This window comes from Hypanus sabinus, chromosome 7 (genome assembly GCF_030144855.1).
Source record: "Hypanus sabinus isolate sHypSab1 chromosome 7, sHypSab1.hap1, whole genome shotgun sequence".
NCBI lineage: Eukaryota > Metazoa > Chordata > Chondrichthyes > Myliobatiformes > Dasyatidae > Hypanus > Hypanus sabinus.
Window position 1 is genome coordinate 59,343,165 of NC_082712.1, and position 14,837 is coordinate 59,358,001.

General features: G+C 40.6%; 1 protein-coding gene across 1 annotated transcript in view; it reads left to right on the top strand.

Annotated features, from left to right (window-relative positions):
- Window positions 1–11,694, top strand: part of LOC132396805 (cilia- and flagella-associated protein 95-like) — a 38,797-nt gene extending 27,103 nt beyond the window's left edge. The window contains exons 5-6 of the mRNA XM_059974754.1: window positions 7,473–7,533; window positions 10,116–11,694. Coding sequence (XP_059830737.1) covers window positions 7,473–7,533; window positions 10,116–10,295 — 241 coding nt within the window. The 3' untranslated portion in view covers window positions 10,296–11,694. The remainder of the gene's footprint in view (window positions 1–7,472; window positions 7,534–10,115) is intronic.
- The last annotated feature ends 3,143 nt before the right edge of the window (window positions 11,695–14,837 follow it).

Consider the following 14,837-nt stretch of genomic DNA (forward strand, 5'->3'; position numbering starts at 1 on the left):
CCCAAACCCCCATCTCATAAAAAACAGTGACAATAACATCAAACCCCAAACCCCCATCTCATAAAAAACAGTGACAATAACATCAAACCCCAAACCCCCATCTCATAAAAAACAGTGACAATAACATCAAACCCCAAACCCCCATCTCATAAAAAACAGTGACAATAACATCAAACCCCAAACCCCCATCTCATAAAAAACAGTGACAATAACATCAAACCCCAAACCCCCATCTCATAAAAAACAGTGACAATAACATCAAACCCCAAACCCCCATCTCATAAAAAAACAGTGACAATAACATCAAACCCCAAACCCCCATCTCATAAAAAACAGTGACAATAACATCAAACCCCAAACCCCCATCTCATAAAAAAACAGTGAGAATAGCATCAAACCCCAAACCCCCATCTCATAAAAAAACAGTGAGAATAACATCAAACCCCAAACCCCCATCTCATAAAAAAACAGTGAGAATAACATCAAACCCCAAACCCCCATCTCATAAAAAAACAGTGAGAATAACATCAAACCCCAAACCCCCATCTCATAAAAAAACAGTGAGAATAACATCAAACCCCAAACCCCCATCTCATAAAAAAACAGTGAGAATAACATCAAACCCCAAACCCCCATCTCATAAAAAACAGTGACAATAACATCAAACCCCAAACCCCCATCTCATAAAAAAACAGTGAGAATAACATCAAACCCCAAACCCCCATCTCATAAAAAACAGTGAGAATAACATCAAACCCCAAACCCCCATCTCATAAAAAAATAGTGACAATAACATCAAACCCCAAACCCCCATCTCATAAAAAAACAGTGAGAATAACATCAAACCCCAAACCCCCATCTCATAAAAAAACAGTGAGAATAACATCAAACCCCAAACCCCCTATCTCATAAAAAACAGTGACAATAACTTCAAACCTCAACCACCCCCCCACACAAAAAGCTAACATATCGCCCACATGGAAAACAGCAACAAGGAAGAAAGCACAGAAAACTGAAAGAGACCATATAAACTACAGTCCACACCAATAATCATATAAGTCTCAGAATTTTGAAAACATTCTGCTTCGGCATTGCGGAGAGCAATAGCTCAAACTCAGACCTTCTGTGGGAGTGACCACTGGCTCATGGCCTCCCGACCGCAGAACTGATGAGCATGGAGAGTGCCACAGACCTGACCTCCACATTTGCCTCAATGTTTCAATCTTCCTCGATGCTTTGAATGACGAGAAATGGAGTTGATCAGGGCCCCGCACCCCATCTACGGTCTTTTGTTTGAGGCAAGTCATGCTCGCAATCCACTCCTGAAATTTTCTTGGGGACAGTAGAGTGCTAGATCACTTGATTGAACTTCAAACTGCAAGCCACAGGGTCCAACACAACTAAAATAAAGAGACTAAGTGGAAGGTACAGAAAAAGTGAAATAATTTGCATAATTAACTATCCAGAAGATGTTGCTTGAGGAATTCCCTTCCTCAGGAACAAGTTCTTACTTGTACCATTCTCTTAGAAGTTTTGTCTGGAATTCCATTCCAGAGTTAATTTGTATTGTGTCCTTTGGATTTGGATTTGCCCACAAAAGTTGTAGAGAATTTATGACATACTTTATTTGTCTTGAAGTGGGCTCAGCATAGGAGGGTTGGTTCATGACTTCAGACTTGTATTGTAAAGACCATTCTTGTATTGCATGAGAATTGGGGATTAGCAGATGATTAAAGAGTTCTGATGCAGCATTGCTGGGGTGGGAGGGTTAATGGCGATTAAAGGGATGGAAATTTAATGTTAGGACTACACTGTCCAAAGGGAAATAATGGGAAGCTGTTCCTCATGTGGGGGTGAAGTGGAAATCTGGCATTCTTGCTAGCAAAGTGTTGAGCCCAAGGTCAACTAAAACTTTCAGAGCTCGATTTGATTGATTTATATATTGTTAGATGAAGGTGAGTCCAAATTAAGCAGACTGAAGTCAAAATGCAATGAGCTGTGTTCTATGTGGTTGAAGGAACTGGCCTCAATGACTGAATAAGACTCCTTAACCTTTTTGAGTACTGAATGTTATTTTGGAACTTGTAGATTTTTTAACTGCCAAAATTATTTTCATTTCTGTAATTTGGAGTCCAGGGAACATGATGAGAATGTCTTAATTGGCATCAAAGCCTCTAGTTAATCATGGGAAAAATTAACCAGTATTCCAATTCTGATTATTCTTTCACTATTTTCTGTTAAAATCGTCATCAAGCACACAATTTGACTTGGTCAATGTGTCTCTCCCTGTGGTGCTGAATAGATGTCAGTTTTCCTTTTCAGTGTACGCATGTTTTTCATTGCGCGTTACGTTACCAGAATTCATGGAACATGAATACATGAATCACTGCCTTTGGAATAGGAGATGAGAGGCCTGGAGCAGGAAAGATGTCAGCTTACAGTTATATTACCAATGTTCTTACTTTTTCAAATTAATCTAAGCTGTTAGTGATGTAACCTAAAATGAGGAACACATGTCTGTGATTACACTTCTGCCTCATAATCATGATGAATAATAGATCTGAGTGCCTATTCACTCGGTGTGGGCTGGCATTGGCATATTCACCAGATGGAAGGGCAGTCACAGTGACTGGGCTAAGTTCCCAAACTTTTGACTCGGTAGTGTGTTGCAACAGTCCACAGCACAAGAATTTCATTGGTTCTACATGGCATCTCACCTCCATCTTCCCAACAGAACCAAAGAACTGAAAACAAACCAATACAAGAAAGGACATCCGCCCTTGTTTGACAGATGCAAGTTTATACCTGGCTGGAATTTCTACCAGTATTGTGAGACTGTCTTTCCAGAACCATAGTGGTTCAAATAGGGGGCTCAACAGCAGTTAAGAGAGGGTAATAAATATTGTCCTTGCCAGTGATGCCTGATCCCAAACTATCAATAAATAATTAAAAAAACAATCAGACAACCTGATTCAGGTTGGATGAGTTAGAGCTGCCCCATTTGTAAATTTTGACTGGGGGATAGATGCATAGGTTGGGTGACAGTAAGGATGGAGGCCGTGGAAAGAAGGAAAAGATGCCTATGACAGAACCGGAGGCATTGACCTGATCATCTGTGGTGTGGTCATGGTCTAGAAAATGGCATGAGAATGTCTTTGAGAGGGGAGATTTGGTTTCTGCAAAATAGAGGCGTTTGCTGAACCACTGTGCTACCAGCATTTTTGGTAGGTCAGATATTAAGAACTGTAAGATATAAAAGGGGTTAACATAGAGTGAGTAATGAGAATTGGAAAATAACAGTGGTCAGTGTCCCATCAGCAGTTAGAAATGAATAGGTTTAGAGAGGGTAAGAGGCTGCAGACAGATGGATTGGGAATTTCGGAGAATAATCGAAAGCCTGGATTGAAGAATTGTGGCTAAAGTAATGGTCATGGAAGTGGAGGCAACAGAAGAACAGTTCAGCATCAGAATGCAAGAAAATGAGGATGTAAGTGTGTAAAGGTGAGGCTTCTGAGAACTGTTTGTCAAGGATCTGGAAGGGGAAGATCAGAAGAGTTAATGAAAATAAGACAGGCAGTGGGACTTCAGAAGTGATGGGTTTGAGAGTAAAGTTAAAGAGGGGAAAGATCAGGAATTCATGAGTTTATGATCTTTGATGTCTGAAAGGAAGGAAAAGGTAATCTGATACAGCATTAAATAAAGGTAGGAATAAAGTGGAAGTGCAGACCACCAAAGCTCTGAGATGGAGTAAGTTCAAAGTAAGTTTATTATTGAAGTACATATATGTCACAATATACAACCTCGAGATTCATTTTCATGTGGGTGTATGCAATAAATCCATGATAGAATAATAACCATAATAAATCAGTGAAAGACTGCACCAACCTAGGCATTCAACCAGTGTGTAAAATACAACAACAAACTGCAAATAGAAAAATAACTAAATATTAAAAAATAAATAAGCAATAAATATTGAGAATATAAGATGAAAAGTGAATCCATAGGTGTGGGAGCATTTCAGTGATGGGGCAAATGAAATCAAGTGAAGTTCTCCCCTGTGTTTCAAGAGCTTGATGGGTGGTGGGTAATAACTGTTCCTGAACCTGGTAGAGTGAGTTCTGAGGCTCCTGTATCTCCTGAAGGCAGCGACAAGAAGAGAGCATGTCATGGGTGGTGGTGGTCCCTGATGATGCATGCTGCTTTGCTACAACGGTGCTTCATGTAGATGTGCTCAATGGAGAGGAGGACTTTACCTGTGATGGACTAGTCTGTATCCACTACTTTTTGTAAGATTTTCCATTCAAGGGCATTTGTGTTTCCATAACCAGGCTATGATTCTGCCAGTCAATGTACTCTCCACTACACATCTATAGATGTTTGTCAAAGTTTTAGATGTCATGCCAATTCTTTGCAAACTCCTAAGAAAGTAGAGGTGCTGCTTTGCTTTCTTCATTATTGCACTTGTGTGCTAGGCCCAGAACATGTCTTCTAACACAGACTTGCTGACTTTCTCCACCTCTGATCCTCTGATGAGGACTAGCTCATGGGCTTTTGGTTTCTTCTCCTGAAGTCAATAGTCAGTTTCTTGGTCTTGCTGACATTGAGTAAGAGGTTGTTGTGGCACCATTCAGCCAGATTTTCAATCTCCCTCCTATATGCTGATTCATCACCACCTTTGATTCAGCCTATGACAGTAGAGCCATCAGCAAACATAAATATGGCATTGGAGTTGTGCTTGCCACACAGTCATAAGTTAAAACAAGTTGAACAGGGAGTTGAGCAGAGAGCCTTGTGGCGCTCTTGTACTGATGGGGATCATGGAGGAGATGTTGTTGCCAATCCAAACTGACTGGGGTCTTCAAGTGAGGAAATTGAGGATCCAATTGCTAAAGGTGGCATTGAGGCCAAGGTCTTGAAGCTTATTGATTAGTTTTGAGGGAATGATGTTGTTGAGTGATGAGCTGTAGTCAATAAAGAGCATCCTGATGTATGCACCTTTGCTCTCCAGATGTAAACTGGTTTTGCAGAGAGAGCTCAGGAGCAAGCCTGTGTTGGTGTTTGGCTTGAAGTCTGAACATCTGGATGCAATGAGAATGGTGCATATAGCATATGAACATACTTGTCATCCTTGGTAGCTCTAAATTGTGAGTGAGGAAGTGTGGCTGTGAAATCAAATTTTAGTTTATACTTTATTGAAGACCAGAAGGGAAACACAAAAATCCCCCACAGAAAATGAAGAAAAGGTAAAAGAGCCAGATGGAAGTCTCTTTTAGAGAGAGGATCAGAACTCCTTTAAGTTTTTTGTTTCTGGCAAAGGAGAATCAGAAGAAAAGCAGAAAATTCTGGAAATGAGATGACAAGGAGATGATGAAGCCATCAGGTAGCAAGTTCAAGATCAAATTAACTTACTGTATAATTTACCTTTTCACCTCCCTGATTCTTTTGTCAGTCACTTTAAATCTGTGTCCTGTGGTCACAGATCCAACTGTGTATTTACTTTATAAACCTATTAACTTCCTCTATGACATCTTCTGCTCTAGGGAGACAGCCCAAGTCTCTACTCACATCTGAAATCTTTCATCTCTTTTATCATTGTAGTGAATGAGCACTTTCTCTAGGGACTCATTGTTTGTAATGAGTACAGTCTTAGTGTTTTCTTCTGGAGTATAGCTAGTGTCAAATGTTAGAATACTGAAACAGATCCTACAGCTCCATATGAGCTCCTCCCACCCTCTTCATTTCTCTATCTTTCTGTTTTCCTTGTGTGATATGGTTATAGGGTCACACAGCATGGGACCAGACCATTCACCACACTTTAGGAAGGTCTGTTTGGAGTAAGCACAGTGTCAGTTCAAGGTGGTACCAGCACATGAGGCATTAAGTTACAAAGTAAGACTACAAACACCAGGTGTCCAGGAAGCTGAAGGCGATTTGATCAAAGCTTACAAGAAGGTCTCTGTTTTTGATGACATATTTAATTGTGTTAATGCTGGAATCATTAGGGAAATCAGAGAATTATGTTGCAGAAAAACACCATAATAACGTGATTAATTGTAAAATAGTATAACAGAGGTGTATATATATTTTGGCTATCAGAGTTACAATTGAATTTGAGGAGGCGTTAAGTTATATTTTATTATAGCCTGGGTACTACCAGCCTTGAACAGATAATACACCCACAGCCTCATTACAGCTTTCTCCATATCCTTCACCTCTTATTCAAGTAATTTTTCACAAGTTACATTCTTGACAAAATTGATGATGTTCTGGTTCAACATCTCTTCTTGATTCAGTGGTCGCATTTGACAGTATAAAATAAAGTCTACAGGTTCTTTCCTGCAAGAACCTGTACTATATAATCTCTAGCAGAAAACAGAAAATGCAGAGGAAAGGTCTCTCTCCACCTGATCTGCCCATGATTTGCATACCCTGCAGTATTCTTTTTTCAAAATTTGATTCCAGCCTTCTACAGTCAGGAGAAAGCCACTTCCTTTGCCTGGTGGTTAGAAAGGAGTTATTCCTTTTCATGAGGAAGTCCAGAACAAACAAGAACCAGCCTTTGAATAAGCGATGTTAGCTTACTAATTGGGGGAACAGCCCACACTGATCTCCTCCTGTCCACGTGTTACTCTATTCCTTTTTCTCACCATCCCCAATGAAGGAGTGGCTTTTCCCTGAATTCACCCATTGAGAGCACAGTAGATTATAGTAATACATCGTGTGGAGCTAATTGGCTTTGGGGAGTACATTGGGGTACAGATTGCACAACAACATTTGAAGTTGGGATCCTGAGCAAAACACTGGAGAAACTCAGCTGATCAGGCAGTGCCTATCGAGGAAAACAGCATTTTATATTTGTTACTCAAGATTTCTAGCATCTGTAGAACTTCTTGTGTCTCAAACTTGAGATATTTGTTAGATGCAGAATTACATCAGTATGGTATGATATCTTACCAGTTATCCAGAAACATGAACAACTTGTGGTGGTTGTGAATTTTAACTTGGTTAGACAAATGAAAACGCAAGAAAAGTCCAGTGAAACTATGATCTATGCATCAATTGTTTTAAAAATCTCATCTGGTCCTTTAATGCCCATCAAGGAAGGAATGTTGATATCAGTACCCCAATCTAAATTATACATGGCTCCAGATCTTCAGTTAACTCCTAACTAAAGAGCTTGACTCACAAGTAATGAATGCCAGATTTTCCTGTGATACTCACTCACAGAACATACAACCAGAAAATGGAATCATGGGGGGAGGGAACATTTTATTTTCTTGTTGGTTTAATTCTGTTGAGAAAGAGAGGAAAAAAATACTATCAGCATTTCTTCAAAAATTTCTGTGGTCTCAAAGGTCTTTTGAAATACAGGATGGAAAATAGCATATTCATACAAACAGATGTCAGCCACACATACCTTTTACAACATTTCATAAAGTTTGTTATGTTAATTTTTTCTTTATCTATCCTAGGTTTCTGGAAACAACATACACTTACGACTTCCCTCCGCCTTACCATTATACTCCAAGTTCTGTAAGTTTGAGACATTTTCTGCAAAGTTTGTTCTTTAAATTAATAAACTTTTTATGAAATTTTGTGAGCTGGGTTTGCTCAATATACAAATTTATTTTTCCGTATGTCACCCTGTTGGTTATCTTGGCATCTGCTTGAACTACCGAGCTTAATAGAACCTAACCACCATCATCTGTCAGACCACTATGACACAAGTGATTAGACACCTTCGTAAGCTTTTCCATCTCAACATTGCCAAATGGAAATTTTTATGCTTAAAAACAAAAAAAAGGAAACTACTGTACTGAACCACTATATTCTTTTGAATCTAGTTAATCTTACAATGCCAGTACTGCTTTGAATAGACAGGCCTTTTCTTAATCCACATAAAATTACAGTTCCACCCAAGTCTGTTTCTACTTATAAATGTAAAGCCTCTTAGGTAACGTGATTATTAACTATCTCATGACAATCAATGTCAGTACACTTGTTGGATAATTAATTAATCAATTAACTGAATTGTTGGATATTGAGAGCATCCTGAGCAGCTGAATCCCTGCCTGGTTTGGAAATTGCACCACCTCGGATCGCAAGACCCTGCAGCGGATAGTGAGGTCAGCTGAGAAGATCATCGGGGTCTCTCTTTCCGCCATCACGGACATTTACACTACACGCTACATCCGCAAAGGAAACAGCATTATGAAGGACCCCATGCACCCCTCATACAATCACTTCTCCCTCCTGCCGTCCCGGAAAAGGCTACGAAGCATTTGGGCTCTCACGACCAGACTATGTAACAGTTTCTTCCCCCAAGCTATCAGATTTCTCAATACCCAGAGCCTGGACTGACAGCTTGCCCTATTGTCCTGTTTATTATTTATTGTAATGCCTGCACTGTTTTTGTGCACTTTATGCAGTCCTTTGTAGGTCTGTAGTCTGGTGTAGCTTTCTCTGTGTTGTTTTTTTTTTAAGTAGTTCAGTCTAGTTTTTGTACTGTGTCATGTAACACCATGGTCCTGAAAAACGTTGGCTCATTTTTAGTATGTACTGTACCAGCAGTTATGTTCGAAATGACAATAAAAGTGACTTGACAGTTGGGACTTGATAGGAAGCACCTTCGTCTTGGAATCTGAAAGCTTGTGAGTTCAAGACCCCTTCTAGCACTTTACAAACCCGGGGAAGGCTCCTGTTACAGCTGGGAGCAAGGGCTGAGTGATGTCAGGAGTCACAATTGCAGGCAAAGAGTTATGGAAACTTGGATTACTTGTTCCAGATGGCTGCTGAGATTATCAGTCAGAAAATGGGTATTAGGAATTGTAGAACTAAGACAGGTGTGAGCCATGATCTGACAGTATGTTGGAACAATTTTGGGTTGGGTGGGAAGATGCAAAATAGCCTCTTCCTATTACTGTACCAACTTTTAATCAAGTGATATTCTGGCATTGTGATATTTGCAAAACTATTTTTTCCCTTTGAGGCATCTGAAAGGGAGGAATGAGTGGAGGGCAATTTGAGGAGACTGAGAGAAAGGAGTGAGCAAAAGAGATCTGAGGCAAAGAGGAATGAGGCTTGTTAATTTGGTGTGAGTTTGAATGGGGTTGGTGTTCAGAGGCAACTGGGTGCCCTTATTCACAAGTCACTGCATGTGAACATTTTGGTACAATAAGTAGTTAGAAAGGCCATGTTGTAAGAGGCTTTTGTTGCAAGAGGATTTGAGTACAAGATTGGGGACATTTTTCTCCAATTATACACAGTACTGGTAGGACCATATCTGGAAATACTGAGCACAGATCTGGTCATTGTAGTTAAGGAAGGATGTATCAGTGATAGAGAGAGTACAGAAAATATTCTTTATCTTGATTCCCAGGAAGAGATTCAGCAGATGTCTAATCCTGAGAGCGTACAAAAATGAGACATGATCTCATTGAATGTTTTAAGGGGCTTGTTAGGGTGGATGCAGGGTTGGTATTGCCCCTGGCAATGGATTCTGATAATACTGCACTTTTAACATTAAGAGAGGGGTTACTGATAACACGAGAGAGGTCAAAAGAATTTCAGATATTAAGAGAATCAAGAACAAAAGAGACTGCAGAAAGTGGTGTAGAGGTAAAAGATCAGCCATGTTTTTATTCAATAATGAAGCAGGTGTTATGAGCTGAATGGCTTAATTATTGCATCAATACCCTATATTTATTTATATTTTTATTACAATATTATGAGGCCATTCAGCTCATTGAGTCCTTGCTGGCTTTCAGAGCATTCCTATCAGTCCCAATCTTCCATTTACTTTACTGTAACCTATTCTTCCTCATTCACCTGTCAACTCCTCCTGACCCTGCCCCCACATTCTGTGGCTACTAACCTACACAAAGGCGCAATTAACTGACCAACTAGAATGCCTGAAGAACATTTGGAGCACCCAGGGGAAACCAACAAATAAACTCCACCCTGAAGTCAGGATTGAACCGGGCTGCTGGAGGTGTTCTGCAGCATTAATATTATTATGCTCTTCTTACATTCTTCCTTTAATTTAGAATGTGTATATATGAGTAAGTGTTCTTTTTTTAAATTCTCTTTCCATCCCATTTCCCTTGTCTCTGCAGAAAGAGGTGCCAAAGAGAACAGTCGACTTTAGGAAGTGCCATTCCCAGTTTGTGGATAGGGATGATTATCGTCACTGTGGCTGGAATACCTGGCTGGATGAGAGTGGCATCTACCCCAACTCTGAACTCAAGAGAATCCTCTTACCACCATTCAATCCAATACCTTCTCGCCTGAACTAAACCCAGTGTTTTTGCAAAGACTACTCAACAAGAAGCTTTTACTCTGCACACAGGGGAATGTCTTTTAGTTTGTTCACTTTAATACTTTTCTAATAACTTTGACATGTATTGAAATTTTTGCTGACTAAATAATGAAAATATAAATTACCCTTCTCTCATAGTTAAGAAAATACTCCTATCCTTAGAATTCATATAATCCATTTGATTTTGTGGCTTTCCACCCTGTCCTTCAACCTCCCATACCTCCTACTAATCTTCATTTTATGACTTGGAATGATCCATTTTGTGGAATTGCTGGCCAATAACATTTCTTCAGTAGAGTTTATGAAGAATCAAGTTTAAATTCTGTTTGAACATGCTAAATAGTTTATAACAATACTTGCCTTGTGTGTCACTGGTAAATAAATTAGGGTTTGGGTGCCAGAGATTTATAGCATCCACTAAGAATGTCATCCTTACAATTAGCAAATCCTAAGCTTTTTTGCTCTGTTACATTACTGTCTACCCTGAATTCCTTCTGAGTCATCTTACTGAACTTCTAATGCTCATGTAAAGGTCTTTGCATGCTGGCAAGTATTGATTCAGGAGATTTGCCCTTCTGTGATCATGTCATGCCAGTATGATATGGAGCAAAATTTGAGATGGTCTTCCATTATGCTTGAGGGTGTGTGTGTGTGTGTGTGTGTGTAAACCCTGTATATGTGTGGAGCATTATTTATATTTGTGTCTGTATGTGCTTGTGCATTATTAATGGTTGGTGTGCAGTAGGTGCTATTTATGCTTGTGTATGTAATTGGTTTGAATGTGTGATTAGTGGGTGTAGTGTTTGAGTGTGATGTGAACGGGCCTTGCTATCATGTGAACCCAATCATCCCATAACTGATGGGGGATTTAATTAGGATCTATCAGGGGTCTATACAAGATGGCTATTTTCCTTAGCACAGACATCAGTAAATTGGGGCCATATATTGAGAATAATTGACAGAAGGATTCAAAGGACTTGATAGATTTCTTTACCCAAAGGGAGTCTGAAACTTGCTGTCTAATGGTATAAAGAATGCAAAAAAAAAATAGAAAATTTTCAAAAAGTATGTTAATGAGCATTTGATGTTCTGGGACCTATAGGAAAATGGATCTCGAGCTGGACAAATTTCTTCTCATCCAGCAGGGATATAATGGGCTGAAAATAATCCATTTTTACCATATTGCAGATGCTAGAAATCTTGAGCAACACATACAAAATGCTGGAGGATCTCCCAGGTCAGGCAACATCTAAGGATAGATATAAACAGGCAATGTTTCAGGCCGATACCCTTCATCAGGATTGGAAAACAAGGGCACCAAAGCCCAAAAAAATAGAGGAGGGGGAGGAATATAAGCTGGGTGATAGGTGAGACCAGTTAAGGGAGAAGTAGGGTGGGTGGGGGATGGGGAATGAAGTGAGAAGCTTGGTGGTGATGGGTAGAAGACTAAGAGTCTGAAGAAGAAGGAATCTAATAGGAGAAGACAGTGGTCTTTGGAGTATAGGGAAGGAACGGAACTAGAAAGAGGTGATCAGCAAGTCAAGAGGACATAAAGGAGAAGAGAAGGGCTGAGAAGGCCATCAGAATAGAAAGTAGATGGGGAAAAAAGAAAGGGAGTGGTGGGAAACAGGAGAATGGTTACTGGATGTTAGAAAAATAGATGTTCATGCAATCAGATTGGAGATTACAGAATATGAGTTGTTGTTCCTCCAACATGAGTTTGGCTTCATTGTGGCAGACAGAGTATGAGATTATAAGTCAAATTGAAATGGTTGGCCATTGGGAGTAACTGCTTGTGGTAGACAGTGAAGGCACTTCACAAAGCAATCCCTCAATCTGCATCAGATCTCACTAATGTAGCAGAGGCCACATTGGGAGCACAGGAAAACCCATCCAGATGACCTCGACAGACTCGGAGAGATCCAAGTGGACAAGAAAGTCATGTAGAGAGCAATCTCTGCAGAAGGGAGAGGGTTGGGGGTGAAGAAGGACAAGATATGACAGGTGATAGGAACCTGTTGAAGATAGCAGAAGTTGTGGAGAATGCTGTGCTGCATACGTAGTCCCATGAGCTGGTACGTAAGGACAAAGGGGAGTTTATCCGTATTTTGTCAGGGGGTGAAGGGATGAGAACAGATGTGCAGGAAATAGAGGTGAAGATGAGGGCTGCATCAACAGTGGTAGAAAGGAAATCCAGTTTTATGGAAAAAGAAAACATTTCAGATGTTTTAGCATGGAAAGCTTCATCCTGAGGATAGATGTGTTGGACATGGGGGAACTGAGAGGAGGAAACAGCATTTTAATGTAACAGAGTGGGAAGAAGTATAGTTAAGATAACAATGAGAGCCAGTGAGTCTGTAAAAAAAAATATCAATAGTCTTCGTTGATGGAGACAGATTAAGAAAGGCAAGAGAGCTGTTAGAGATGGACCAAGTAAATTTGAGAGCAGAGTGGAAATTGGAGGCAAATTCGATTAAAAATTAATGAGCACAGCATGGGTGCAGGAAGCACTGCCAATGTAGATTGCAATGCATAATAATACAAATCTATAACTTACACAAGACGCATAAAAAATTAATTAAAAAGTAATTAGTGCAAAAAGAGAGCAAAATAATATAGAGAGGCAGTGTTCTTGGGTTCATTGTCCATTCAGAAATCTGATGGCAGAGGGGAAGAAGCTGTTCCTGAAATTTTGAGTGTGTATCTTCAGGTTCTTGTACCTCCACCTTGATGGTAGCAATGAGAAGAGGGCATGTCCTGGCTGATGAAGGTCCCTGTTGACGAACGCTTCTTTCTGAAGGTGTTGTGGGTGCTGCGGAGGCTAGTGCCCATGATGGAGCTGGCTGAGTTTACTGCAGCTCTTTCTGATCCTGAGCAGTAGCTCCTCCATACCAGACAATTTTGCAATCCCCAAATGGAATTCTCTCCATCACATATCTGTAGAATTGGCAAGAGTTTTTGGTGACAGACTAAGTCTCCTCAAACTGCTTATGAAATATAGCCGCCATTGTGCTGCCTTTGTGAGGCCCTCCTTTGGTCAGGGTGAACCATAGATGTTGCATCCCATTTGTCTACCTGATAGGCAAGCCAGGGCAGTACAATATGGAGAGCATGCAGAGGCTGCCCCTCTCTACGCAGGTGAAGAATCCCAAGGTACAGCAATGTTGCAGGCGTTGCCAGTCAACACTGAACTCAATGCGGGAATGACTGCCTTGGTGTCTCCAGCTCTGCATTTTCCCCTTGGGGGTTACTCCTAAAGCCTTTCCCAATGAGTGGCTATACCTGCAAGGCAGTAGAGGTTTGAGATCAGAGTTTTCCTTTTAGATGAGTTGCCAACCGTGGCTGGTGAGCCCCATCTGTCTGAAGTGACTGGTTCTAAGACACCAGTAATCCACCTTTGCCCTTCTTCTGTCAGTAGAAACAGTTCCACTCGCCTTAGTAACTACGCCACATGTAAAAGCCAGGAGCCAGACTTGGTTGTCGGAGGCTATTTGAGATGCATGTCATTGGGAGCACCCTGCCCGGACTTCGAAGTGAGTGGTCCTGGGTTTGAATCCAGCTGGCTCCTTGCTCGCTTCCCATCTGTACTGAGTTGAGGTTGAGTGTCAAGTTAGCAGCTCGGCCTTGTAAAAAGACACAGCAAGGTTGCCACCTGATGGCCACAAGGCATGGAAAGGAACAACAATAACAGGCTGGATACAGACAGGATATTTTCCTTGGCTGAAGTTTTCAGACAAGGAGATCAGAATAAGGGGTAGGCCATTTAGGACTGGGAAGAGGAGGCATTCCTTTGTGCAGTATGGACCCAGAATGAAGGACTTTGGTTATGTGAAACTGCTTTTTGTGTGAACATTTACATCAATACATTGGACCCAGGATAGATCTACAGAGATAATGACACCCAGGAACTTGAACCTACTCCCTACTGATCCCTCAACGAGGAGAAAATGGGAAGAGCTGAAAGAAAAATTGTTGAAGATGAGAACGAGTTCCACCAGATGGAGGAAGATGTGGTGGAGGGGATCTGGTTAGGTCTGGTGTATTGAAAGAAGTGGAATACCTTAAGGTTTTCCTGATAGGGGATGGTATTGATATTGGTTTATTATTGTCACATGTATCAAGCTACAGTGAAAAGCTTATCTTGCACACTGTTTATGCAGATCAAATCATCACACAGTGCATTAAACTAGAATAAGGTATTACAATAACAATGTAGAATAAATTGTAAAAACTACTGAAAAATGCTTTGCAGATAAATGATGAAGTGTGAGGTCATATGAGGTAGATTGAGACCAAGAATCCATCTTATATAAGAGATTCTTTCGTGTCTGATAACTCGGCTAGATGCTATCTTTGAGCCTGGTGCTACATACTTTAGTATCTTCTGCCTAATGGGAGAGGGGAGGAAATGGGATGTGAGGGGTAAGTAGGGTCCTTGATTGTGCTAGCTGCTTTACTGAGGCAATGAAAAGTACTGAGAGTGCCTTTTGAGTGGAGGCTGGTTCCTTCAGTTGCTAAG